The sequence below is a fragment of the Triturus cristatus genome, chromosome 3_2 (assembly GCF_964204655.1).
Source record: "Triturus cristatus chromosome 3_2, aTriCri1.1, whole genome shotgun sequence".
In the NCBI taxonomy this organism is placed as follows: Eukaryota; Metazoa; Chordata; class Amphibia; order Caudata; family Salamandridae; genus Triturus; species Triturus cristatus.
This window is the reverse complement of record NC_140584.1, coordinates 257,498,828-257,525,892: the sequence shown is the minus strand read 5'-3', so window position 1 is coordinate 257,525,892 and position 27,065 is coordinate 257,498,828. Positions and strand designations below refer to the sequence as shown.

Sequence of the window (27,065 nt, the reverse complement as noted above, 5' to 3'; positions counted from 1 at the left end):
ACCACCCCTGTCTCCCCCCTTAGAAGCTTGCAGACCATGGTCTGGCATAAGATGAAAACAAAACCACACCCCAATCCATTATCCCCCCTCCCTTATATTCATTACATCAGCAGTATTGAAAATAACACACATCCTACACCCTACCCCCGTGTCTAGCGAGCAGAAACTATGAGTAAAGTACTACCCCACGTTTGACCATTGTTAAGTTTCCTCATTGCTTATTTAGTTCATCTAAGAATTCTCTAGCTTTGATTTCAGAAGTAAAAAAGCAAGATTTATCTCCTACAACAACTTTCAATTTATCTTGATTCATAAGATAAGCCTGCATGCCTTTCTCCTGACACTGATTTATCATTTGTCGTAGGCGCCAGCGCCTCTCTACAGTAAAATGACAAAAGTCTGGTCATGCAAAAAACTCCAAACCATCCACTCAACATTTCTTGTCTGGTCTAGCTTTTTCTAATATAATCTGCCTGAAAAGGTAGTTTCCAAAATACACGAATACAGCTCTAGGCCTACTATTAGCTCCGTTGTGTTGCTTGGTTACCATGGGAATTCGATGGTTTCTTAAGCCCAGTTCCAGCCTGTAACCTCAGGGAAGGCTTTTGCACAGACTTTAGTGATTTTTCAGACTGACCCTTGATCTTATGTATAGCTGCCAGTGAGTGTCTATTATCTTGTCTACTCTCCTCAGGGTGAGCTAATACCAACTGTAAAATGGTATCCAAGGTTGTATTTGGGTTGTTTACCAGCCCAGGTAGTTGTTCTCCTATTTCCCCGATAAGCAGATTGGTGGGCTTATAGTTCCAATTTAGTTCTTGCAGTTCTTGCCCTCCTTCGAAATCAGGGAGAGCAGGTACCTGACTAACTTTCCTTCTGGTTGCGACAGAATCTTTCCCGGTGGTGTCCGATAGGCTCTCAGACTCGCTCTCTCCTCCACTCGAGCTCAGCATCGCAGGGGAGTCCTCCACTGACATTGTATCATCAGATAGTGAATAAAAGTGCTCTGACATTTCCTTTTCTATATTGGTCATCTGTTGCCTACTTTGTTTAATCGCATTATCAGATTTAGCTCTCTGCCGTTTGATATTGGTGCCATCTAACGGATTCTTAGCCCAATTTTTGGGCTGAACCCTAATCTTATTTTTAGTAGCCGGCATTGTAGCTTCCGCTCCTTTTCTTTGTACTTTATTTCCAGCAGGGCTCACTGTAAATGCTACATGTGCTGGTGGAATTTCTTGACTTGGTGCATGGTCTACCTGCGTTAACTGAGTTTTTGGATCCACTCCCCCCTCAACATTGGTCGTGTTGTCTTGAGTTGTATAGGCACTCTCTGTCCGATTTTGCTCCCCTCCTTCTTCTACTACTCCTTTACCAATATACATCGGGAGCTCATGAATCTCACTTCCCACCATATGTTCATCCCATGTCTGGGGTGAGTCAGTCACCAGATCTCTTTGTCTCAGAGCTATCTGCCCCCCCTCCTGTGCATTTACTTGCGGAGTTTCCATTCATGGGGTCGCGACCTCAGCCGATCCTCCAGCTAACCCTTCTCCATTTTGCACCATCTTGCCATACTCGCGACCATCAGGTTTCCTTGTTCCGGTGAGCAGTTCTGCGATCGTCGGGCCGGGTTTGCGCTGCTGATTCGCCTCAGCTTTCCCCTTCCTCTCCTGAGGCTCCTTCCGGGTTGCAGTCTGCCCACGGCGTCCAGGTTGCTGTAGAGCTCCTCCCGGCATACTGCAGACTTCTGGTGTGGGTCGGGTGAACTGCATTGCTGTTCCCGCAGTTGGGCTCGGCACATTGACGCCGCTTTACCACGGATCAATACCGCCATTGTGGAGGGGCCCTTTGGCTTCATATTAGTGAATATCTCCCTATATACTTCACCAGAGAGCCAGCAACTGGCACCGGATTTGGCTTTCAGCGTTCCATAGATCCTCTGGCAGGTAAGTCTCAGCTCCTGCTACTTCAACGCCACGAGACAGGAGGGGGTACAGTGGCAGGTCTTTTCTTGAAGGAGCCCAAGCACAATTTCCAAAGTTCGCTTTAACATTCTATTACTAACGCTGGTGGATGCATTTCAACCCGGGGGGGGGGGGGGGGGGGGGAATCACGATGCAACAGGGTGTTAGAGTCGTAAGCGGTGCCTCAGCGATGTCTCAGCCTTCTGCCATCGTGCTTCCCTCCCACAAGCCTGTGTTACGAAGAATCTAAGTGAGGCACCGCGTTTAGGATATTTTGATCCAACAAAAAAGTCATACATTATGACGAACGCCAGCAAAAAAGGATTAGGGGCTGTGCCAATACAGAAAGTTGATGGGGAGGAGAAGAATATTTAATTTATTTCCGGGCCCTTGAGAGGTGCGGAGTGTAACTATTCGGTGGTGGAAAAGGAAACCCTGGGCATTTTTTTGGGGCTGTGTGCAGATTGAGAAAGTTTCTTTGGGGGAAGAGGTTTGAAGTCTTACAGATCAAAAACCCCTGAAGGAAGTTGGTGGTTGCACTGCAGGAATCTGATTTTGCAGTCTCCTATTTGCCTGGGGCTTGTAACATTTTGGCCGACTGTCTTTCAAGATTAGGGGATGTTGAAAGTGAAATGTCTATGGAAGGAGAGTTGTTTGGTGGTGAGGAATTTGACAAAAAGATCAATGTGTGCTTAATTACGGAAGGGTTGATTTCTGAGGGAGACTGGAAAGAAAGTTTGGTGAATGATGATGTGTTGCAAAAGGTTATGGCAATGACTTCAGATAGCTGGTGTGAGAAGAAAGATTATGAAGATGAACCGAAAGGGTATTGGCAGGTTAGAAAGGACTTAAACGTTGTGGATGGTCTTTGGGTGAGGGGCAGCAAATTGATTCCCCCATATAAATTAAGAGGCAGGTTGTTGAATAATGCTCATTCTGGTCATATGGATATTGCCAAGACAAAAGAAAGAATTAGAGAAGCTTTTTGGTGGCCTGCCATGGATATGCATATAAAAAGAGAAGTTCAGAATTGTGCAGAATGCTCGTGCAGCAACAGGATTTTAAAGGTTAGGACACTGCCAATGGTAGTGGGCGAACAAGCCAGTGGTCCGTTTCTTGACAGGAAACAACCATTACACCGCATTCATTACAATGCATGCTTTTACCCCCCATGCCGTAGCAACGAAAATGGCTTGCTGTAGGGGGTAGAAGGTGTTGGATTTAACTCCAACACCTTCCCTACTGTTGCACAGACTGGAGTTGGAATAGTAAATTATACTATTCCAACATCCAGCGCACCTCCGACAACAAGCAATTGAACTGGGAATTGGCTATGAGGAAGAAGGTATGAGAGTACAGATGTCCACCATATTCCTCAATGGGTGTGGCTCCTTTTCGATTATTTAAAAGAAGAGTTGCAAATACTGAAATAACACCCTCTTGGGTCACGATCAAAACGTCTGTGGTGGATGAAAGTTTTGGGCGCACGGAGGGGTGGAGATAAAGAGAGGGTGAGGGAATGGAGAAAAGGAAAAGGTGGTTTTATGAGAGAAAAGCTTTGAAAAGTACTGTTGTGTGAATATAGCAGATTGGGTAAAGATCAAGTCACCCAGGAAAGATAGGAAAAAACTCAAAGTTCAGTCACCCGATCAGGGTCATCAAGGTTTTTCAAATCGCCGTGAAAACCAATGACCACAGAGTCTGAGATTTGAGTAGGGTTGCCAAATGTCAGCCCAATTGAGAGAATGTGACTAGAATAGGCGATACACAAAATGCAAATCCGTATTTGTAATGCGCGAACTACTCACCCTTACGGGTCTCAAGGCGCTGGGGGCTGTCATGGAAATGAAGTGAGCTATTGCCCAGAGTCACATGGTGCTGAGCTGAGCTGCCGCCGGAGTCTGGGATCGAACCATGAACCCTGTGCTCCGAAGTCAGCTGCTCTGGCCACTGCACCACACCTCTCCACAGGGTATATTCCTTAATATTTTAAGTGCCAGGGAAGCCATAGAGAGTCCATGGGCTAGGCAATGACAACTTGAGAACCCCAGCACCATGATGGCTTCACTGAAACCTGGAGTGTTTGCTACCAAACAACTCATTGTAATAAATTCACCCTTATACCATTATGATATTTATTAAACCATGTTTTCAGAAGGAACCTTGGGCGGGGAGCCTCTTCTCTCTGGGACGAGAAACAATGCACATCCTGGGAAGAGGTGTCACACCTACTCCCCCAAGATGGGCCAGTGCTCGAAAGGGAAGATTCTAAGGCCTGCCGCCTTTGTAATGCAACCCCCAGCCTCTGCTGCTAGCAGCAGATGGCAGACCCCGGTTTACACCCCCACTTGGACAGAAAAAACGGTGGGAAAACCTAGAAGAATAGGAGGTGTGCCCACCTCTGCCAACGCTAACCCTAAGGTGGGGGAGGTGAGGTGAAGCACATCTTTCAGGCCCTGCCATCTTGAAGATGGGGAGACCCCCTCCAATCAGGGCTAGGTCTATGCCCCCTACCACAGGAGGGTGTCATAATTGAGAGTATAGTCACCCCAGGTAAGGTGCCCATTGGTCCTATCTGCTACTCCCCTAAGGTTAGAATTTAGGTGGCTCCCCCAAACCTGAAAGCTAGATCTGTGAGGACCTAAGAATAAAGAAGACATCCCTGCAGAAAAGACTGAAGACGATGACTGCCTTGGCCACAGCCCTACCGGCCTGTCTACAGCTTTGACAGACTTGCGACCTATCTTTCAGCCAGCGACCTCTGGAAACCCTGGGAGAACTTCTGCCTTAGAAAATGACTCCAAATTCCTGCAGACAACGGACCTGTCCAGAAGAAATCTACTCCATGGGCTCCGTATCCAGCAGGAACCGCAACTCCTGCCCACTCTGCACCTGATGCCCTCGGCCCGAGTCTGAGTGGTAACCTGCCCAGTGAAGTTTCCCCAGCAATCCTGATCTCGAGTCCAGCATTGGCTGACCTCTCCTGACCTCCACAACGGCGCCTGCAGTGTGAATCCAATGGCTCCTCCTAAATGCGACCGCCAAGAAGAGTCTGACCTCGAAAGCCACTCCTGCACCCGAAGCCCCTAGGCCTTGGTGAGCTGAACCGATGGTGCCCCTATGACCTCCTACATCTCTACTCACTTCTGCTGTTCCCTTCTGCAACCTCTGGTGCAACGCCTGCAGCCTGTTTGTCGAAAGAAGAATCTCCGTTGAAAAGCATTAGGTGGCAGACGCTGAAATTGCACCTTGCACCTGGCCGCCACTGTGCCACATGTTTAGTGCAGCTTTGTGGCCCCCAGGCTTAACCTGACCCCCAAAGCTTGGCTCCTGCAACTGATTTACTTATCTGCAAGGAGTGTGGTTTCGAGAACCCCCCGTCTCCATTGAAACGCATCGGGCCGAACTCCAATTTTGACCTTTGTACCCAGACTCCCCTGTGCCGCTGGTGGTTCAGTTTTAGTTACTCGTCTGACCCTTGTCCCCTCCTGACCTTTGGTCCAGAAGACTGGAACTGTAAGTGTAATACTTACCTGTTTTACCGCAATATTGTTTTCCCCATAGGATAACATTGAACTGGTCAGAAATTGGTCTGTCGACTTTTGAAAGTGAAAAGTATCCATCTCTAAAAACGTACTTACCATATTGGGAAGATCTTGGTCTTAAAATAAAGCACCAACAAAGTATATTTTTCTAAAAATTGTGTGGATCTCCCTTTCAAGTCGTGTGTCCTTTATTCGTCAATGTTGTGCAATAAATGTCTGACACTCCTCTGTGTTACGCCTAAGGCTGCTTCCCCAATCTGCCACTAATGGAGCACTTTGCGTTTTACATTGAGCCCTGTACACTTTTGGGGGACTCCTGAACTCTGCACAGTATAACCACCTAGTCGCATACCATACACAGAGCCAACTTCCTACAGTGGTCAAAAGTGTCCCATTCTTACTAGCGAGTAGAGTATCACATGCTCAGACCACCGATTAAACAGTATAAAACACTTAAAACACATAACATCAGCTTTAAAGTTTTAAAATATGCCCCCAATTATGTACAAAAATTAACTGTGCAAGGTTCGCTAATAGCAGCAGTGCTCAAATGAAGTTGGAATGATTGTGAATACTGGTAAATAACAAGGATCTTGTTAGAATTATGACTGGTAACATATCTATCCATCCATCCATCCAAATATATCTATATATATATATCTATATATATCTATATATATATATATATATATATATATATATATATATATATATATATATATATATATATATATATATATATATATATATATATATATATATATATATATATCTTTTACCACTGCAGGCACAGCAATATAGCTTTGAATTGGTAAACTACTGAATCCTGAATGAATAAACTCAGTATCTGTCACATATTCCGCTCTCATTCAAGCTCATCAACAGTGCTTAATTTGTAAACAAATGAGTGCCAGTGCTGTTGTTAAGAGGTCACTGCAGCTTGCACCACGTATTGCCCCCGACAGTACTGCCAATGACAGTACACACACAACTAATAACCATCACACTCCTACAAGTGTGACCCTTCAGACTGTTCCAGGCCCCCAAAGCTATAATAACAACTTGGGTGGCAGATAATATTCATTTTTTAATATATATTGAATTAACCCCTTCGCTGCGAGGCCTTTTCCCCCCCGTGCTAAGCCTTTTTTGGCTATTTGGGATAGTTCGTGCTTAGGCCCCTGTAACGTTTTGACCACATAAGGTATCCATGCCAAATGTGCGTCCTTTTCCTCCAACATCATGGGGATTCTAAAGGTACCCAGTGTTTGTGGATTTCCCCGGAGGGAACCCAGAAATTAGCCAAAATACAGCTAAGTTTTGCTTTTTTGGGGAAAAATGGGAAAAACGTGCTGCAAATGAAAGCGTCTGGGTTTTTCCCTGCAAATGGTATAAAAAAAAAGTTTGTGGGGCTGAAATCACCATTTTCCCAGCTTTTAGGGAATGACAGACTTTTGTCAGAAAGCCAATATATTTTACACAGTTCTGGCATTTCTCTGGGAGAGCCTATTTTTGCTATTTTATGTGCTTTCAACCTCCTTCCAGTTAATGGTAGAAATGGGTATGAAAGCAATAATGGATCCTGGAAAGCTATACATTTTAGTAAAGTATACACAATTCTGAATTCAGCAGGGGGTCATTTGTGTAGATCTTTCAAGGTTTCTTTATATAAACCAAGTTAAATTTAGGACAAATTGAAAACTAGTTGAAAAAAACAGCCTTTTGTGTCAACGTTTTCACCTGTAACTTCTTCTAATTATGACAGCTCTTTGAAAGCAATATACCGTTACATCCGTGGGACCTTACTGGTTGTGGAGATATATAGGACTTGTAGGTTCACCAAGAACCCAACGAACAAAGAGCCAAAAACAAAAGCAGGGAGTTGCAATGATTTTTTATTATGTACCGGGTATATAGCAAATATTCTGGGAAAATGTATACATGGAAAAATCGGTATGAAAGACACCTATGTATTTCTGAAATGGGAACAAAATATAGAGTTTAGAAACAGTAGACATTTGCACATTCCGAAATTGGGAGTACTCATACTAGCATGAGAATTATCGGTCATTTTTCAAAATGACTTATTTTTTTACATATTGTCTTTCATTTGGAAGGCAGAAATGCATTGAATGTCAATAGGTAATAACAATTGCTTTACTAATTTGAATTACCCTAAGTCTCCCAATAAGAATGGTACCTGACTTGTGTGGGTAGGCATAGGGCCCACGACAGGAAACGGCTCAAAACGCAACATGAACACACCACATTTTTACAATGAAAAATTGCCTTGCTGTAGTTCTTGAACCCTAGCTCTGTCGGCATCTAGGGAAACCTAACAAACCTATACATTTTTGAAAACTATACACCTAAGAGAATCCAGGATGGGGTGACTTGACTGACTCCCACCAGATTCTGTTACCCAGAATCCCTTGCAAACCTAAAACATTGTTAAAATAAAAAAACACATTTTCCTCACATTTCTGTGGAGGAAAGTTCTGGAATCTGCGTGGATCCACAAATTTCCACCCACCCCACGTTCCCCAAAGTCTTCCAAAAAAATGGTACCTCACTTGTGTGGGTAAACCTAGTGCCCGCGACAGGAAACGGCACAAAACGCAATGTGGACACACCTCATTTTCACAGTGAAAAATTACCCTTTTTTGGCAAAGTGCCTAGCTGTATTTTTTAACCCTAGCTCTGCTGGCACCTAGGGAAACCTAGCAAACCTATAAATATTTGAAAACTAGACACCCGTGGAATTCTAGGGAGGTATGGCTTGCATGGATCCCCCAACATGTCCTTACCCAGAATCCCCTGCAAATCTCAAATTTAGCTGAAAAAATCACTTTCTTCCACACATTTTTGGGAGGAAAGTTGTGGCTTCACCGGGCTGACAAATTTCCTACCACCCAGCGTTCCCCCAGGTCTCCTGAAAAAAATGGTGCCTCACTCGTGCGGGAGGCCCAAGTACCCGCAACACGCAAGGGCCCAAACTTATTGAGGCAACATCAAAATTGCCTATCTCATAATGACCTGGTTTTGCAAGGGGGTCACCTTTGTTTTTGGCCGCGTGCTCGGCGGCCATCTAGGGAAATCTACTAAACCCACACATTTCTGAAAACTAGACAGCCAGGGGATTTCAGGGAGGTATGGCTTGCATGGAGCCCCCAAAGTTTCCATACCCAGAATCCCCTGCAAACCTCAAATTTAGCTGGAAAAAAAAATCACTTTTTTTGTACATTTTTGTGTGGAAAGTTGTGGCATCACCGGGCTGACACAAATTTCCGACCACCCAGCATTCCCCTGGGTCTCCCGATAAAAATGGTGCCTCACTCGTGTGGGAGGCCCATGTACCTGCGACAGGCAAGGGCCCAAAATGTATTGAGGCAACATCAAAATTGGCCATCTCAAAAGGACCTGGTTTTGCAAGGGGGGTCACCTGGATTTTTGGCACCGTGCTCGGCGGCCATCTAGGGAAACCTAGCAAACCTATACATTTTTTAAAACTGGACCCCCGGGGAATTCCAGGGAGGTATGGCTTGCGTGGATCCCCCAACGTTTCCTTACCCAGAATCTCCTGCAAACCTTAAATTGATCGTTCAGTATATAACATTTTATTAACCAGAGATTTCACAAAAATGAAATGCACTGTTAACAATTGAAAGGAGGAGAAACTGAACCATCGACTCAGCTCGTGAGCTGTAAAGCCACGACAAGGCACCAACCACTTTACAGGCCATTCATACACCTTTCATACGTGTGACACATACAAAACCATTCACACCACCAGCCACGGGCCAAGCACATTACAACACTCACACCAGCAGACAGCACCATTCAAGGGCCCATCGCTTTCACACGCCCACATTCCTGACACAGCAACCACACCAGCTCACGGATTGCATGGATTGGCGTTTAGCTAGCAGTTTTTGTAGTGACCAGCAGCAAGTCACTACTCACACACCTCCAGCCAAGTGCCCGTCCACCCACCCGTCCACGCACACCGCCAGCCAAGCGCCAATCCACGCACACCGCCAGCTAAGTGCCAATCCACGCACACCAGCCAAGCACTAGTCCACTCACCGCCAGCCAAGCACCAGTCCACGCACACCGCCAACCAAGAGCCAATCCACGCACACCACCAGCCAAGCGCCAATCTACACACACCGCCAGCCAACCACTAATCCACGCACACCGTCATAAGTTTTTTTAAACAAGAAAGAAAACCCAAACAAATTACAACTAAATACAAAACTATAACTACAAAAACAACAGCAGTAACTAAAGACATTCTTTTGCCAAACGTTAAACTGAACAACTATATAAAACCATACAGACCAGGCAGTACACTATTTTGAGTGAGATACAATCTGAAACATGTGGGCACACACAGCCCAGGATTAGAAGGACAATCGGCACAGTGCATACGACTCTCCTTCCACACACCTCTTCGCAAGCAGACTCTACATCTCTTACAGGGATTGGCTTTTTGGGCATGGGAGGAATTAAATCAGGAAAGTGGCGATCTTTCAATCTAGCCACATCCTCCACCACTCCAACCCTAGGAACACTTGCCTGTTCCACAACAACAAGGCTGCCTATCACAGACTCCTGTAACTGAACAAAAGTCAACTTTGACACAGGAGAACACTCCTTGAACACAACAAAAGCATTGAAAGTTGCTAAATTGAAGAGATGGATGGCCAACTTCTTATACCAAATGTAAGGCTTACGAATGGCAGTGTAAGGTTCCAACCTCTGATCTACTCTATCAACACCACCCATGTGCTTATTGTAGTCTAAAATGCACACAGGTTTGCGCACTTCAGCAATCTGACCCCAAACAGCCACAGGTAAAGTACTCTCATCATGGATGGTAGTCAGCATGAATACATCCCTCCAGTCTACAATTTTCACAGCTAGTAGTTCATCACTACGCAAGGAACTGCACTGTCCCCTCTGAAGTTTTTTGCAAACAAGCTCTTTTGTTTAACCTTTACGGTTAGAGCGGATTGTGCCACAAGCAAAAGTGTCCACTTTGAACAATTCCCTAAACAATTGCACAGCAGTCTAGAAGTTATCAAGGTACAAATGGTGGCCTCTGTTAAACAGTCCTCTAGCAAGATCCCACACAATTTTCTCAGAAACTCCAAAAGTGGACGGGCAACCAGGGGGGTCAATAGTGGAATCCCTACCAGTGTACACACAGAAATTAAAAACATATCCTGTCCTACTCTCAGACAACATATACAGCTTAATTCCATAACGTGCCCTCTTGCTAGGAATGTACTGCCTAAAAACCAAACGGCCCTTGAACAGGACAAAGACTCATTAATAGATATTTCTTTCCCTGGAGTATAGATCTCTGAAAATCGATCTACAAAGTGATCAAGAACAGGTCGAATCTTAAAAAGACGGTCACAGTCAGTGTGATCTCGTGGCAACGCCAAAGCAAAAGTAAATACCGATCACGAGTCATAATTACAGGAAATATGGCCGTTGCCATCAAGGGACTGGTAGACCAATATGAAGCCATGGACGGCTTCCTTATCAAACCCATCAATAAAGTCAAACCCAAAAACAACTTCATCTCTTCCAGTTTTGTGGGAGTCCACCGGGTAGCTCTAGAGTGGGGCCTAAGTATGGCACTGTTGTCCCTCAAAAACTATTCAGCATACAAATTAGTCTGCTCAACAATCTCACCCAAAAATACATCATCCACAAACAACTGAAAAAACTGTATAGGCAAAAAATGTTCACAATCCACTCTACACCCTGCATCACCACTAAAGGCAGGCAACACCGGCTGCACATGTTTGGATCAACCCAGAGTCCAGCACTTTCAGTAGGAAGCCTAGCAGCCTCATGCTGCAATCCAGATGCCTCTTGCACCATCAGCACAGCAGTGTCCTCCTCTAAAACAGGGACTTCATCCACACCAAGAGTAGCTTGATCCGCACAGAGTAGCTTCATCTTCCGATGATTCCATGTGGAGAGAAAACACACTGCCTGAATCTTCCCCTCCCTCCTCTCCCTCAGACGCACTGTCAGTCTCATAATCCTGCTCAGAGGAAGATTCAAGAAGCATACCAACCACCTGCTGAGCATTCATTCTACGGCTAGCCATAATGCTTACAAATAAAGGTAACTTGTCAAACAAGTCAACAACAACAAACCCTTTGTAAAAAAAGAAATCAACAAAATGTAGCTTTATCACAAAGACCTATATACTCCAACACTGTACCAATCACTTAACATAAACAGCTAGACTCCCCACCTACTCTACAAAGACACTGTAAGGATAAACAATATCCCACTAAAAAAGAAAAAGAAATGACACATAAGAAAATGCAAAACACATCAAAGAATTTCATGCTCAGAACACTAACAAATATGCTGTCATTATGACACCCCTTCATTCATGCATGACAATAATACTCATTTGGAGTAAACACAATAAAAATGTTTTTCTTAGCAAATAGATGCAATTACGCAAAACTGCAATACAACCACTGCTGAAACCGCAAATAGGAATCAAAAGCTTTACACTAGAATAAAAAGGAGGAAAAAAACCCATTACAATCACATATTCAAATAATGCACCAGTCCACACACAATACACCAGCTAAGCTAAGGGGTAGGTGGGCCTAAGAGTATAAATGAAATATTCATCCCTGTAAAAGGGGAGCAACCCTTACCCTTGAGGCCACTCCCCAACACAAAAATGTAAACCCCCCTGTTGTCTAGTGGCTTCTGCCGCCCTTGGGGGCAGATGTGCAGATGTGTGTCTAGTGGCATCTGCCACCCAAAGAGGACAGAAATGACCACAATCATCCTCCCATAAAGGGGAGCGACCCTTGCCCAATGGGCCACTCCCCACAAACAAATCCCGGGTGGTCTAGTGGGCCCAAACATGACAAGCCCCAGCCCCCAAAGGAGAGCAACCCTTGCCCAAGGGGTCACTCTCCCCCCAAAAAAATCCCTGGTGGCCTAGTGGGCCCTAGATTAAAAAAGGCGAGATCTGCCCCCCCCCCCCCATGGGGCAGACAGCCAAAAATATAGCACCCAAAGGAGAGTGACCCTTGCCCAAGGGGCCACTCCCCACAAAATACTCCCTGGTGGTCCAGTGGGACAATTTTGTTAAAAAAATAATTATAAATCTGCCCCTCCATGGGGGCAGACAAAGTCAATTACTAATGCCCCCATAAGGGGAGCGACCCTCGCCTAAGGGGCCGCTCCCCAAATAGTAAATCGATTGCAGATTTAAAAATATAAAAAAATCCCTATGTCTAGTGGGCATTCCTGCTGCACGATCGTGCAGCAGGAATGCACAAAATAAGCATCGGGGGAAAGAAAAACCCTTTTCCTTCCCCCGATGCCTCTTTTGCTGAAAACCCTCCCTCCCCGGAAGAAAAACGTACCTCTTTGTTCCCCGACGGCGTCAGGAAACAAAGGGAAACCTCCAATGATGTGGAGGGGGGGAGGGGAGGCGGGGGAGGCAGTGGAAAGGCTACCCCTGCCTTCCCCGATGGGGGCATTAAGATCGGTGTGCCAGCTCTTCCCCCGTGGGTGGGTGCCAGGACGGCCGTCATGAGCACCGAAGGGGTAAATAATTGACTGTTGTTGTGGTCATCTCAGACAGCTCAACCTTGTGGCAGACTGTCACAAGTACAGGTGTTGACAATTAAATGCTGTGTCAAGCACCGGAAACCACCGGCTCAAATTAAGCACTCCTCGCCAAAGAATACCTTTGTCCAGACTCAAGGGAGCATCCAGTATAAGTCAAAGTAATACCCGTTCAGACACTAAGCATTTGATGTGGCAGTTTTTTATTGTCAGTGGTATTTTAGAGTGCTCCATATGAAGGAGCTGTTCTCCACCAGAAACTGGGGAACTACCCAGGGTTCCCTACTTCCTTTTCTGCATAAATTTTGCATTTCAATCCTGAAATTGTATTGCTTTGCTATATATATTCAATGAAAAAATGAAAGGTTAACGTAATATTATAGCTAGATGAAAATAGTTATTTATCTCAAGTAACTATAACTCGTGTCCTTAGGTAACTATAATTTGAGCCCCAGCCAGGCAAAGTTTTGTCATCAATGATGCCATTTCAAATGTTGCAGTGACATCAGAACATGTCATCAGTGATGTAATATGTGGGATAATTAGCTATGCATGGCAAGTTATAATTACCTTTGGACATGAATCAAAGTTACTTGTGATAACTATAACTGGTGAAATTCAGTGTTTTTTTTACTTCACCTAACTTTATGGCTGCCATTTTAGAACATAGAAAGCAGAGGCATAGAACATGGGTGAATGAGACAGACCATGCATCTTCCTTCTACCAGACATATAGCTAAACTGGCAATCATCATAAATTAAAAGAATTACACCTCAGTGAGTGGGTGGGGGATTAGCAGTAGTATTTGTCCTTGGTGTACATTTGTGAAATATTTGTTTGCAGTGTCTGCATATAGACCAGCTGCTGTTCGTTTGACTCAGGGTGGAAAAAGTAATTGCTGTCTCCATACAACGGCCCTTTAAAAAACAACAGGCAGTTGATGTAGTCAGTGGTGGAGGAAACAAGGAGATAGTCTGACTTTGAGAGTGGATGGCATAGTGTGCGGGGGATTTGATCATCAAAATATATTCTGCAGGTTACAAGGGGATGTTGGTGCATATGGTGATGCTTGGGGCCTTCCCACCTCTCAAGACTTTTATCCATCATAGAAGTGGAACGCTTGTTATGTAGTCACTGGCCCAGGAAATGAAATGGTAAGTAGCAGCAGTGGGTGGGAGTGCGGCCTAGCACTCTCTGGCAATGAACAAAAGCATTGCAAGTGGAGCAGCGCAATTTTGGCTCCACCCTTGCATGTTTAATTAGGCCACATGAATGTGTATGTATGGTCTTATGTGATGTAACATTATTAATATAATGTAGTGCACTTGAACAGTGACAGCAAGTACACCTACTGTCACTGTGTAATCTTGACATTCATATAAGTGAGAATATTAACATTTTCTTTACAGTACGAATGAGTACGAATGAGTTCCAGTTTTCACATATATCTGCATTTTTGCTATTTGAATAACATTGTATTTCTTGTATGTTCATGTATTTCTTTAAAGTAATACTCTCCATTTATTTTATAACTGAAAATATAACCATTTGAATAGTGCTTTATATCTATATTGTAACTGTATAGGTGTCTGTAACCTTGCATTTAAAACGTGTAACAAAATGCTTACTGCACTAAAGTTGAACAAAGGCCTTAAGCTTTTGGATTTTGCAATGTTTAACTTTTAACATGAATGCTTACTTTGGATGCAATGTTTTTTTCTCCTCTGCAGATGCAGTTGCAGTAGCACATGGTTAAAGAAATGCACATTGTGTGATAGAGATGGTGAGATTCGAAATGAACATCTCTTGGCAAGGATAAGAATATTTAACAAAATATGGTAGGACTACTGTTTGTGCAGTATAAGGAGACAGGAGGAATCCAAGGATGTTCTAATATGTGGACCAAAAGAAAGAAGTCTTGAGTGTGGTTGCCAAGTTTAGTGTTTGAAGATGGGAAATAATTGGATATGTGACATGAGATTCTCGAAGATTCTTTTGGTGGGTATAATTGGGCATTGCACTTTAGCTTTGTTCAGATTTCCTTTAGACCTCTTTGCGACATCTCTGTTGTGTGTCTTTATGCTAAACAATATTCTTTCCCTTTAGAGAACCTCTACAGAAGTTCTGCTATGCTGACACCTTTCTCTGCTTCTCTGACTTACTAGGGCTTTCCTGATTTCTGGTTTAGAATAGGGTTTTGTAGATCTTCTTAGATAACCTCATGTAAAGGCAAGGGGACCAAAACTTTCAATCTACTCATCAGACTTTGTTTCTCATTTTTTGCATAGCAGCCACAGAATTCCTCATTTATTTTCTGTTATTGAGGATTAATTTTTGTATGTCAGATATCCTCTAGGGATTCTGCATTTTTATACTATATTTTGCAAATTATTATTATCAGCTTGGCTTTGAATTTGTAATAAATCCATACTTAATCCCATCAATCTTCTCTGAGCTTTACTGTGTGGCCAAATGGGTTACACTGTAATTGATACATTGCAGTTGAACCTAAATCCTTTTTTTCCTCAGGCACCTAGAGCTGTCCATGTCAGGGAGCCAAGAAGAAGGAGTCCATGTTCTATGCGTTCTCAGGTGGTAGCAAAGGACGGTTTAGGTACTGCGATAGGGAGTTAAGAGACTTTACATGAGAATAGTTAAACTCCCACTCCCAGCTATAGATCCAATGTTTCAATTCGGAGGACCGACGGAGTTCCAAGGGTTTTTGGCAGAGTGGAAACAGCGGAGTAGTGAGTATTAATAGGGTTGTGCATGTGCAGCTTATGCTTAGCTTGCGGTGTTATGATAGTTGTGTGATGGTTGGCGGAGGTATTTTGAATGCTGTGTTAATGTAGAGTTTCAAGTGAAGAAGTTGAAGTTGTCAATGGGTGGCCTAAGATCCAGGGATGATATTAAAAATGTACAAGACACAGTATTGTCATTGTCTCCTAAGGTTTTGTGGAGTCTGTTATGAGATGTCGTCGACAACTCAAGTGAGATAGGGACATTATCTTTATGCGTGAGAGTGAGGTATGATTAGTGTGGTGGACCTTTTGCACAAAGAGATACAATACTGATCAGGGTAAGACCCCGGTGGTTGAGGTTTGATTCAAATGTGTGTCAGAGTAGCTTATAAAGCGTTGTTCTGAATTATTTCTTACGTGATTGACTACTGTCAATTTCTTTAGTGAAGTAGACAATTGTTATTTATTGCCATTACATTGTTATTGTTTGTTGTGTACTGCTAAAGAGAATGTGTTTGGAAAAATTGTAAAGGAGGGTGAACCGCTTCAAGGAGTGAAACTGACATCACCGTGTGCCGCGCTGGCATTGGTCGGTCGTTGTAAACTCGAGCAGCTATTGGTTGTCTATGTTACGGAGTGCAGCGCTGTTTTTGGTTCTTGATTTGGAACAGGAATTGTGAGTTCATTATTGGGTGCTGTTTTGAAATAAACAATTCTAATTTTAATTATTGACATTTGACATGAAAAATTAAATATTTTAGGGTCATACGAGATTTGATTCGGGGAGATTTGATGATACCTGTTAGGGAGGTAAAAGACGCACCACCAGAAAACACCACGGGTCATTATATGGCAAAGAAGGTGCTCTGGCGTTTCCCCCATGGTACATTTAATGTGAGAATTATTGAAAATTTTAAGGGGATTTCATATGAGATGAAACCACAGCCTAGACCTACACAGTATGAAGCGCTCAATGCTTGGGAGCATGCAGATTATGCTGGAAAGATATCAGGGAATAGCTTGAAAGACAATGAATATATATGTTGATGCACAACAAAAGAAGTGGAGAACGGACATGATAGAGGGAGCTAAGTTGTATCCGACTTTGACAGGTGAGGAGTTTGAGAAGGGTAGACAAGAGAAGAAAGAGAGAGAGAGAAGAAACTAGGCAAAGGAATCAGCTGAGGGATGTGAAAGCGACACTAGTGATACACCACAGAGTTAATGCTGATTGACAGAGAATCCTGCTTTCTGAGACTCCTCCTCATGATGTTTTCTAATCTGGTGGCCTGAGGACATTGAATTCCCATGCTCCATCTGCTATAGCCAGACATCTTGGCATCAGGATGGATTTCTATCTCTCCCTCTCTGCCCATGCTACCACTGTTTCAGTCGCTTGCTATCTTTGAGTTATTTCCCATTGCTACCCACAAAACTGTAACTCATGCCATAATAACTTTGGGGCAGATTCACAGAACTAATCTGAGATAAAATCCTAAACTTACTACTTTTGGTATTCACAGAAGGCACTTAGTAGTAGTAAAGTTAGGATTTAGTTTCAGTTTAGTAGTAGTTAAGTTAGGGGTCCTAACTTTACTACTACTAAATGCCTTCTGTGAATACCAAAAGTAGTAAGTTTAGGATTTTATCTCAGATTAGTTCTGTGAATTGACCCCATAGAAATTACACTCTAGCAACTCCCTTTTACCATGCGCTTACAATTATTTAATCAGCCATCTTCAGACTGGTCAAAATGCATCAATGAGAGTGGTTATTATGGTTTCTGAATGCCAACCTGTTAAGGCAACCATGAAACTGCTTCACTGGCTGCCTTTTCCAAAAAGAATACAGATCACCAAACCAGTTGGGGTATGACACTGGAGGGTGATACCTGTATAGCATAGTTACCTAACCATATTGTTAGCCAGTTTCATGGGGAAGCTAGTTCTGTAAAGCAACTAAGACCTGTAATATAAAGCTTAACAAGAATTTGCAAAGCCAATAATTCTGTCTTTTTTTGGTCGAACCTAGAGTCAGCGCGCATGCGCTGCGAGCCGGATTCAGTCTGTGGGGTGTGGCCACACCCACCGCCTTTCATTGGTTCCTTTCTGTGCATTTCCAGCTGCCTTTCTTTTGTGTGGTGAATTGCTGTCATCTGTCCCTCCTATTGGTGTGCTTGTCGCGCCCATAGCGACTGGCTCTGTTACATGGGTCATTTTGCTTCAGGCCATTTCTCTTACTTGCAGCACACTTTTTTTCACATTCTATTTTGGCCGGAACCCGAAGGCTCATCTTTTGAGTTGCTGTTGGTTTCTGGTCATAACTTCATTTTTACATCTCTCCGCAATACATCCATACAATGGGAGATGCTGTGCACCCTCAACTGTGTTAACAATTTTTTAATTGATGTGTTTTTGGGACATAACATTTTTTACAATATCACCCCAAGGTATCAGAGCTCACCAGTGAGGTCTAGGGTTTGTCATCTCAGGCCATGCTTGTGACTCGATGTCGCAGCCTGTGAATACCATACTAGTTATCTTTTTGCTGTGTCATTTTCAGGGGTTTTCACAATGCGAAGGGGCAGGAAAGCTGAGATTATCTTGTCAGCTGAAGTTCCATCACAAGGCTGGCACTCAAGACTGGGAGCGGGATCTTCAAAACCTGAAACAGTATTCCAACTCCTCCCACTCCCCCTTGTGTCTGGTGCTGCCGTCCTCTGCAGCAGGCCCTCCACTTCCACCATTCAGGGACGGCTGGGTAGCGGCTGACTCTGCACCCGGTTTCCTTTCACCAGAATGCTGTGCACATCCTCTAGCAGGTACATGTATTTCCCACCGATGGAGTGAACCCCACACACATTAGCAACACTTTACAGAGTTTGCCAGTGAAGCGCTACATTCATTTTCTCGTCTTTCATTGAACAATATTGTTTTCCCCGGGTGGTGAAAAGGACCACTCCTGGAAGTACTGCAATACCTGGTTGATGCATACAGTGGAAAATGTTTAATGCGATCCTTATCAGCTCTTTTACTTTGCCTTGAGTTTAAACGTGTGTTACAACATCCTTCTTGTTTAATGTTCCCTGCTCTTCTGCACATGCTTGAATCCCTGAACAACATAATGCTTCATATAGGTAGTAATCCCCTCACTTTGAAATGCAAAGATGAGTTTTAGACACTGCTTCAACAGCTCTGCAAAAAGAGGACTGTAATATAGTACTTATGTTATACATGTTTCTGTATACTTAATCAGAGTTTCCTGTTGTCTGCATGTTTCTCTTTGAGTAGCACCAAGGAGATGGAATGCTACTGATCTGTGCTTAGTCAGCTGCATCTGACTCCTGCTTGCTGATGGATGGGACATTTTATCCTCTGGAATAAACTTACATTGTATTCTTCTGAATCTCTCCATGGAGTTATTTTCCTAATTTTACACTGGCGACGAGGATGATCAACTCAACCCTGTGTTTCCAGGTGGAAGAAGATTTGTCCCAACATCATTTTTAGAAGAACATCATTCTTCACTTTCAAGCAACTGAGTAAGTGAGCATTTGCCACATGCCTCACCTGTTCCTTATATTTATATTGGAAGGGTTGAAAGGCTTCGATGTGGGCTCATCTTAATTTCATACACTCTGACTTGGTATTTGTTATGACTTTACCAGGGGAAGAGTAACATTAATTTCATAAGAAATCTATCTTCTCTGTTTGTACATTAGGACAATCCGCCGCACATTTCACCTCATTATTTCTAATCTTGGGAGGTTGGGAAATATCGGTGCGGGTCCTATGTACACATGTAGATATTCTTCCAGACTGTGGCAAGACAAGAAGTTTGGGAAACCTCTAGGCAGCTTAACAAAAGAAAGCGGATGCCTATATAGTTTTACTTCTTTGGTGCATCAAAACTATTTACAAATTTACAGCTGGAACCTTTGTTCTTTGACGTGCTGCTGAAGCTGTGATGTTATAAATCGGGCGATTAAACTTGATATGAGAGTCAGAAAATACAAAGAAATGTAAAGTTTCTGCAGTGATTACCATTGTCTAGACGTCATGAGAATGAATTTCCGTTTGTGATTTGGCAGCCGTTTTTCTTTTTACACTTGACTATTGTTTGCCTGACTGTCCTTGGTAATTGCCGTTTTAAATAATCGTCAGTCTTAACTCTGCAGCTGCTTTTGCATTGGACTTTTAAATTGCCTGACTTTGCTTTTAATTGCCGTTTTAAGTAACCTATACTTGGAGCGTACATTCAACTACGATACGTTTGAGGAGCCTACCTCTGCATACGGGAGTTTCCTCTTGTCTTGGAGATTCCACTCTTCCATTGTTTTCTCAGCTCGGCCATCAGACTTCTTTATGGATCTCCTTGCAATCACGTCATGTCACGCAACGTAACATTACGTAAGCGCCATTTTTAATCCTCTGCGTATTGTCTATATTTTTCATTTTCTTACTATTCAATACTCTCTTCAAGTATATACTCGTGATCTACGGGAGAAAAAGCGAGAAAAGAAACAAGTAACTGGATTATCCTATACTTTACTGCCATTTTGTGGGTATTTATATTATTGCAAGTTCAGTCATTTGCGATATTCAATGCTGCAATGTACATTCTAGGTTGAATGTTATTATGTACTTTATTTCCTACAGATTTCTTATTTGAAAATAGGGACAAGCACAACAGTTAGGAGAAAAGACTTTATATGTTCATTTATTTCAAGGGAAGTTGATTGTTTTAGAGACAACTAAACAATCTTATTTTCTCTGATAAAACAATTGCTCTGATAATACTCACTTACTCAATTTTTTTTTTAATAAGGGGAGGATTATTATTTTTATACATTTCAAAAGTTACAACAAATTTTCTACTGCTTTGTTAGATTTTTTCCTACTCAGAACCACTCCTACAACATAATAATAATTTCAGTTGATATATCTATATACAATGCAAAACGTTGCCACACCATTTTGTCTTCACCAGGGGACCCACCCATCAAGTGGCAAAAGTGGAAAAATTATTTGAGAGGTATGCAAAAGTATGTGGCACTAATTAGAGTGCAGACAGGAGAACTGCGTTATTACATTGTCTAGGTTCTGAAGGTGAGGAAGTTTTTGACCATCTTCCTGATATTGATGACGCAACCTTAAATGAATATGAGATATGTATTGCAAAATTGGACAAACACTACTTACCTAAGGTGAGCACAATCTTAGAGAGGTACCATTTTGGCAGAAGAAGTCATAATGATGGTGAGACTGTGGAAAATTATATAACTGCTTTAAGGAAATTAGGTTCTTCATGTAAATTTGGTGCCTTAATCGAGGAGAGAATTAGAGAACAATTCATGCTTGGCTGTAACAAACAAAAAGTTAGAGATGTCATTTGGCAAATGGACGAACCATCTCTAGATGAAGTAATTACAATTGCCAAACAAATAGAACATTCTCAAAAATGTGTTGAAATCATTACAAAGCATGAAAAGAATAGTGGAGTAGTACATGAAGTTGAGTTGGGCTCTAAAGGAAATGTCATGAAAAAAAATGTTAAGCATAAGTCTGAGAGTAGTAGTTATCATTCATATCAAGATAATGCCTTTCAACCCAAATGTTTTCGTTGTGGGAATGTTAGTCATTTAGCAAATGACAAAAAGTGTCCCGCGCTAAAAAGCACTTGTGCGAAATGTAAGAAAGTTGGTCTTTCCACGAGTGCCTGTCGAACAAAGAAGGCCAAAGCAAAGATAAATTTAGTCTCCCAAAGTGAGTACACAGAAGATGATTCTGATTTTGATTGTGGACAAATAGTCTCACAAATTTCTGGTAAAAGTAAAAAAGGACCTTTTGATGTAGTTATGATTGAGGGTAAAGGGACTCGTATGGTATTTGATTCTGGTGCTAAAATTTCCATCATATCAAAACAGTTTTATTCCCAGTGCTTAAAAGACAACGTTAAAACTGTTAGAGCAGATATCAAACCTCTTGCTAATAGAGGCGAGCCCATCAAACTTATAGGGTACTTCAAAGGATTGATAGAGTACAAAGGAAGATTCCCTGCTGGTAAGGTCTATGTCTCTCACAAAGGTGATAGCATATTGAGGTGGTTTCACTAAGAAGACCTTGGTGTCATGCTAGACCCAAATAGCAATCCCCCAATTCTGTTAAAATAGAACTTCAAGGTAAATGTAGTGGATGCTATTGATGATAATGCTGACTATATTTCCAAACTCAGAGCATCATTTCCAATTGTTTTCAGCAGTGAACTAGGTTGTCTTCGAGGTTGCACACACAAAATCAAATTAGTTTCGGGGGCTGTGCCTGTTTCAAGTAAAGTTTGCAGTGTACCTTTTTCAGTGAAAGATGAAATGAAAAAACAACTAGACAAGTTGAAATCTGAAGGCATCAAAGAGGAAGTTGAAGGGACTCAATGGTTGGCGCCAGTAGTCGCAGCACGCAAATCTGTTGGAAGTTTGCATCTGTGTATAGACTGGAGGGCATTAAACAAGCAAGTTATTGTTAATAGGTACCCGCTCACCAAAATATCCGAAATGCTTAGGTTACTTAAAGATGCAAGAATTTTTTCAACTGTAGATCTTAAATCTGCATACCATCAGATATTGTTAGACAAAGATTCCAAAGATTACACTTCCTTTATCACTCCATTTGGTACCTTCAGATTTGTGAGGTTACCTTTTGGTTTGGTTTCGGCAGCGTCGGTTTTTCAAAGGGCGTTAGAAAAGGTGTTACAATATCAACCTGGTGTGAAAATATATCAAGATGACGTTTTGATTTTTGGTAGTAATGATGAAGAACATGATTTGAGAGTGAAAGAAGTGTTTGAGAGGTTCAGTCAGTTTAACCTCACTGTCAGACTAGACAAATGCAAATTTAAAAAATCTTCAATTAAGTATTTGGGACATACCATTTCAGAGAAAGGTATTGAACCTAAAAAGGAGTTAATTGAAACCATACATAATTTAGCCTCCCCAACTAATAAAGATGAGTTAATGAAATTCCTGGGGATGGCTGAATACTACAGCAAATTTGTGCCTGGATTTGGTGAGAAAAGTGTTAACATGAGGACTCTGTTATGCAAAGGAGTTGATTTTGATTGGTCTGCGCAATGTGAAGAATAATTTAACAATTTAAAAGCACATCTAAAAGATACCCAAAAGTTAAGAGGTTTCGATCCCGCGTTGAAGTCTGTTTTAATTACGGATGCATGCATGAAAGGTTTTGGGGCAGTGCTCCAACAAGAAAAAGGCGATGAAGTAAATGTGATTTTATTTCTTTCTAGGAGTCTAAAAGGAGCAAAACTCAGGTATTCTGTGATAGAAAGAGAAGCGCTAGCCGTACATTGGGCTACAAAGAAATTGAAGAATTTACTTTGGGGTACTAAGTTTAGTGTCCGGACAGATCATAAAACCGTTGTGTGAAGTATTTAATAAAAAAAGGTATTGATTCCACATCTAGCCGAATATCCAAATGGGTTGTGGCCCTTAGGCTTATAATTTCGATGTAGAGTATTGCCTGGTGCGAAAAACTGCATAGCAGATACCCTGTTACAACATCCTTCTTGTTTAATGTTCCCTGCTCTTCTGCACATGCTTGAATCCCTGAACAACATAATGCTTCATATAGGTAGTAATCCCCTCACTTTGAAATGCAAAGATGAGTTTTAGACACTGCTTCAACAGCTCTTCAAAATGAGGACACATGCCCTCTGCCACCCTAACCCCCACCTTGCCTTCAGCGGTTGATTTTTTTTTTATGGCAATGTTGCGGTAACAAATTAAATGGGAGCCTTAACTGCTGTTTTCCCCCCTAAATGTACATGTAACTCATTTACAGAACAAAGACCCAGAAAATCTTAAATCCACAAGCAAGAATGTTTTATTTATTTTTATATGTTTGGTCACAATGCACGTCTTAGGTTCACTCGCAATAAATCCAACCAATCTCATGGATTTATCTACCTCACCATGGTGTAGAGGCCCCCTTCTCAATATAATGAACCTCACCTCCCTCCCCCTCACCAAACTCATCTCACACCGCCCACCTTCCTACAGTGTTGACTTCTCCTGCTCTGCCGAAGGCAGCTGCTCCACCCCCCTCTTTTCTTCTTCTTATTCCCTCTTTTTCTGTCTCGCTCCTCCTCACTTGCTGAAAAACGTGACTTCAACAAATGGCTCTTACCCTCTCTTTCCTCTCCTTTCCTTTATTTGTGACCCTGTGAAATGGATCCAAAAAATAAAGAAACACTTTTGCTGCAAATGTCATCTTTTTCGGACATTTTTCTATTCCAAAGTGCAGCCTTGATCAGAGAGAATAAAAAGGCGCAAAATACAAAAAATAAACAAAAAACTAAATAAAGCAAAACAGAGTGTTCGCAAACAGGCCACATTGGTGTTTTTCACTCCCACACACATTAAAGTCACTTTAAACAGTGTGCCAGTGAAGCTCTACATTTGTTTTCTCATCTTTCTTTGAACAACATTGTTTTCCCCGGGTGGGGAAGTGTACCATTCCTGGAGGTAATGCAATACCATGTTGATGCGTAGAGTGGAAAATGTGTAATGTGATCTTATCAGCTGTTTTCCTTATATTACTTTATAATATGTGTACCACGGCTCTGTGTTCCGGGATGTGGGCTTTATAAACCATACTGCTTATGTTTTGTAAGAATATAAGCAATGGACATTGAAACTGTTCCCTTCTGAGTCCTGTATTCATGTCCTTAACTTTTCAGGCAAAAACACTAATTGATTTCTGAGTAATAAGTGTAAAAGCGTTAAGTTAACCATGTTGTTCCTGCTTACATTTCACATGGTTTACTTAATCCAGCATTCCCTATGAGTGTTTGATTTTTCCAGGATGTTGTTATTTTTATTTTCCAGGGAGCATATTACTCTTCTCCCCTCCCTCATAACCAATTTCCCATTTAGTGGTTCTCCTGTGCCACAAGATCATACAAATGGCAATAGCGCTATGCAGATATGATTACTCCACTGCAAATAAAAAACCAAAAGTAAAAAACCATTGTCATTTTCAACACCAAAAGATCTAACGTCCACAAATGCAAGACCGATTGCATTGCAAATGCTTGTGTTAGAAATGCAAGTGATTTTGATTGGTGAATTTATTCATATTTGCATGGATATGTGGGTGGATAAACAGGAGAAAGAATAATGGGATGAGTGAGGGAATCGGTTGGTACATCAGTGGGTTAGCAAGTGCATATATTGATGAATCACACATACAATAACCCATTCATCCATACAGCCATTGATACATGCAGTCACATTGTTGACACATGCAGTTATCCATTCATCCAGCCATATATCAATACGATCCCCTACCCATCTATTTATTTCTGAAGTTCTTGTAGCCAATCATACATTTTCTCTAATACTCATTTACTCAACAATCCATACAGGAGCACTTTCACTTAAAAAATGCAGACCTGATGGTTATGATGCTCCTGAAACATAAATAATTATCTTTTTAACCATTGTTGTTCAAGCCTTTGACACAATCTAACATTCTGTCACTTGTGAGGCAAGAACCTTCCGTTTTGTGATTAAATGCTCCTTGGTGCTGGTATTTATATTTCAGAATATCTTTTCATGAACTGTAACATGACAAACATTCAGCAGAATTACATAGATCATACTGATACCACTTAATCACTTCTCTAAACACCCACCTTTACCTTAACTACATTGGGCCAAATTCACAAAGGTATATGTATATATATATTCACTGAAAAAACCATAGGTTTCAGGGGCGTTATAGTTAGCTGGACTTTTCACTCATACAAAACCATTGAAATTCCCCCGTTATAGTTAGTTCAGCTAACTATAACTCGCGCGCCCGCAATGCACTGCTGATGACGTCACATATTACATCACTCATGACATGGTCAGTGACATCACTCATGACATCTCAAATGACATCACTGATGACATCATCCAGTGAATGTGTGTTTTTCTGAAAATTACATGTGTTTTATATATGTATATCTCAAGATCGATGGAAGAATAAATGGGTATATAAGTGTCTAAATGGATGATTTGTTTTTGAAAAATTGATAGTATAACTGACTGATTAAGTGTATGTTAGTGAATACATGGCTTAGTGAGTAATGTTTAAATGTGTAAATATCTGTATCAGTCTCTCACTTTGTGTATAAGTGGCTGCATGGGTTGGTGAGTAGCTACATGAGTGTCTATATAGGTTATTAGTTGTTTTTTGAGTATCAGTATGAGTGTCTGAGTGTCTGTATGGTTCGGTGGGGGGTATTACGTAGTGCATAGGTGCATGAAAGAGTGACTCACTGTTTGTATGTGTTGAAGACAGCATGTGTGCAGGACTGTATGGGTGGATGAGTGTGTGCATGGGTGTGTTAGTGAGTGAATGGCTGTCTCAATAGTGTCTTTATGAGTAACTACATATGTTTTAAACTAGTATATGTGACTATTGGTGTATATAAGTGAGTATATGTGAGTGAGAGAGATTGAAAGAATTTCTGTATGAATAAGTATGTGTTTCTATAAGTGATTGTTTAAAAGACTAAGTATGTGTAAATGTCTGTAGAAGTAAGTGTGGTGGTGTGTGTATAACTGTATATGCAAGTAAATGGATGTTTGATTCTTTATTAGCATGAGTGACTATGTGTGTGAGTAACTATGGATGAGTGGCGTTGTGTAACAGGATGTATAGGTGTATGAGTACATATGATGAGTGAGTACAAGTATGCGTGACTGTATAGGACTGTTGGTGAATGAGTGGATGTGTATGTGGATCTTAGAATTACTGAATAGGTTGTTGTAACTGGTATTGGTATGTCCATTGTTTTGAACATTGTAGTTTCTATTTTTGAATGTGTGTATCAAAGGTTATATTAGGGGAAGAGGAGGCCTGCCACTATCACAAGGATGATGCCATCAGTGATGTCATTAGTGATGTCATTTGAGATGTCATCAGTGATGTCATGAGTGATGTCACTGACCATGTCATGAGTGATGTAATATGTGACGTCATCAGCAGTGCATTGCGGGCGCGCGAGTTATAGTTAGCTGAACTAACTATAACGGGGGAATTTCAATGGTTTTGTATGAGTGAAAAGTCCAGATAACTATAACGCCCCTGAAACCTATGGTTTTTTCAGTGAATTTCTA

The 27,065-nt window shown here is 41.9% G+C and overlaps 1 protein-coding gene across 4 annotated transcripts in view; it reads right to left on the bottom strand.

Annotated features, from left to right (window-relative positions):
• The window catches only part of LOC146857073 (uncharacterized), a 345,333-nt gene that overhangs the window by 48,381 nt on the left and 269,887 nt on the right, over positions 1 to 27,065 (bottom strand). For all 4 annotated transcript variants that reach the window (XR_014979538.1, XR_014979537.1, XR_014979536.1 and 1 more), the window contains one exon: positions 20,169 to 20,379. Coding sequence is in view for 1 of the 4 variants with exons in the window: in XM_085646799.1 (XP_085502925.1) it covers positions 20,169 to 20,236 (68 nt within the window). In the remaining 3 variants the exon portion in view is untranslated. The remainder of the gene's footprint in view (positions 1 to 20,168; positions 20,380 to 27,065) is intronic.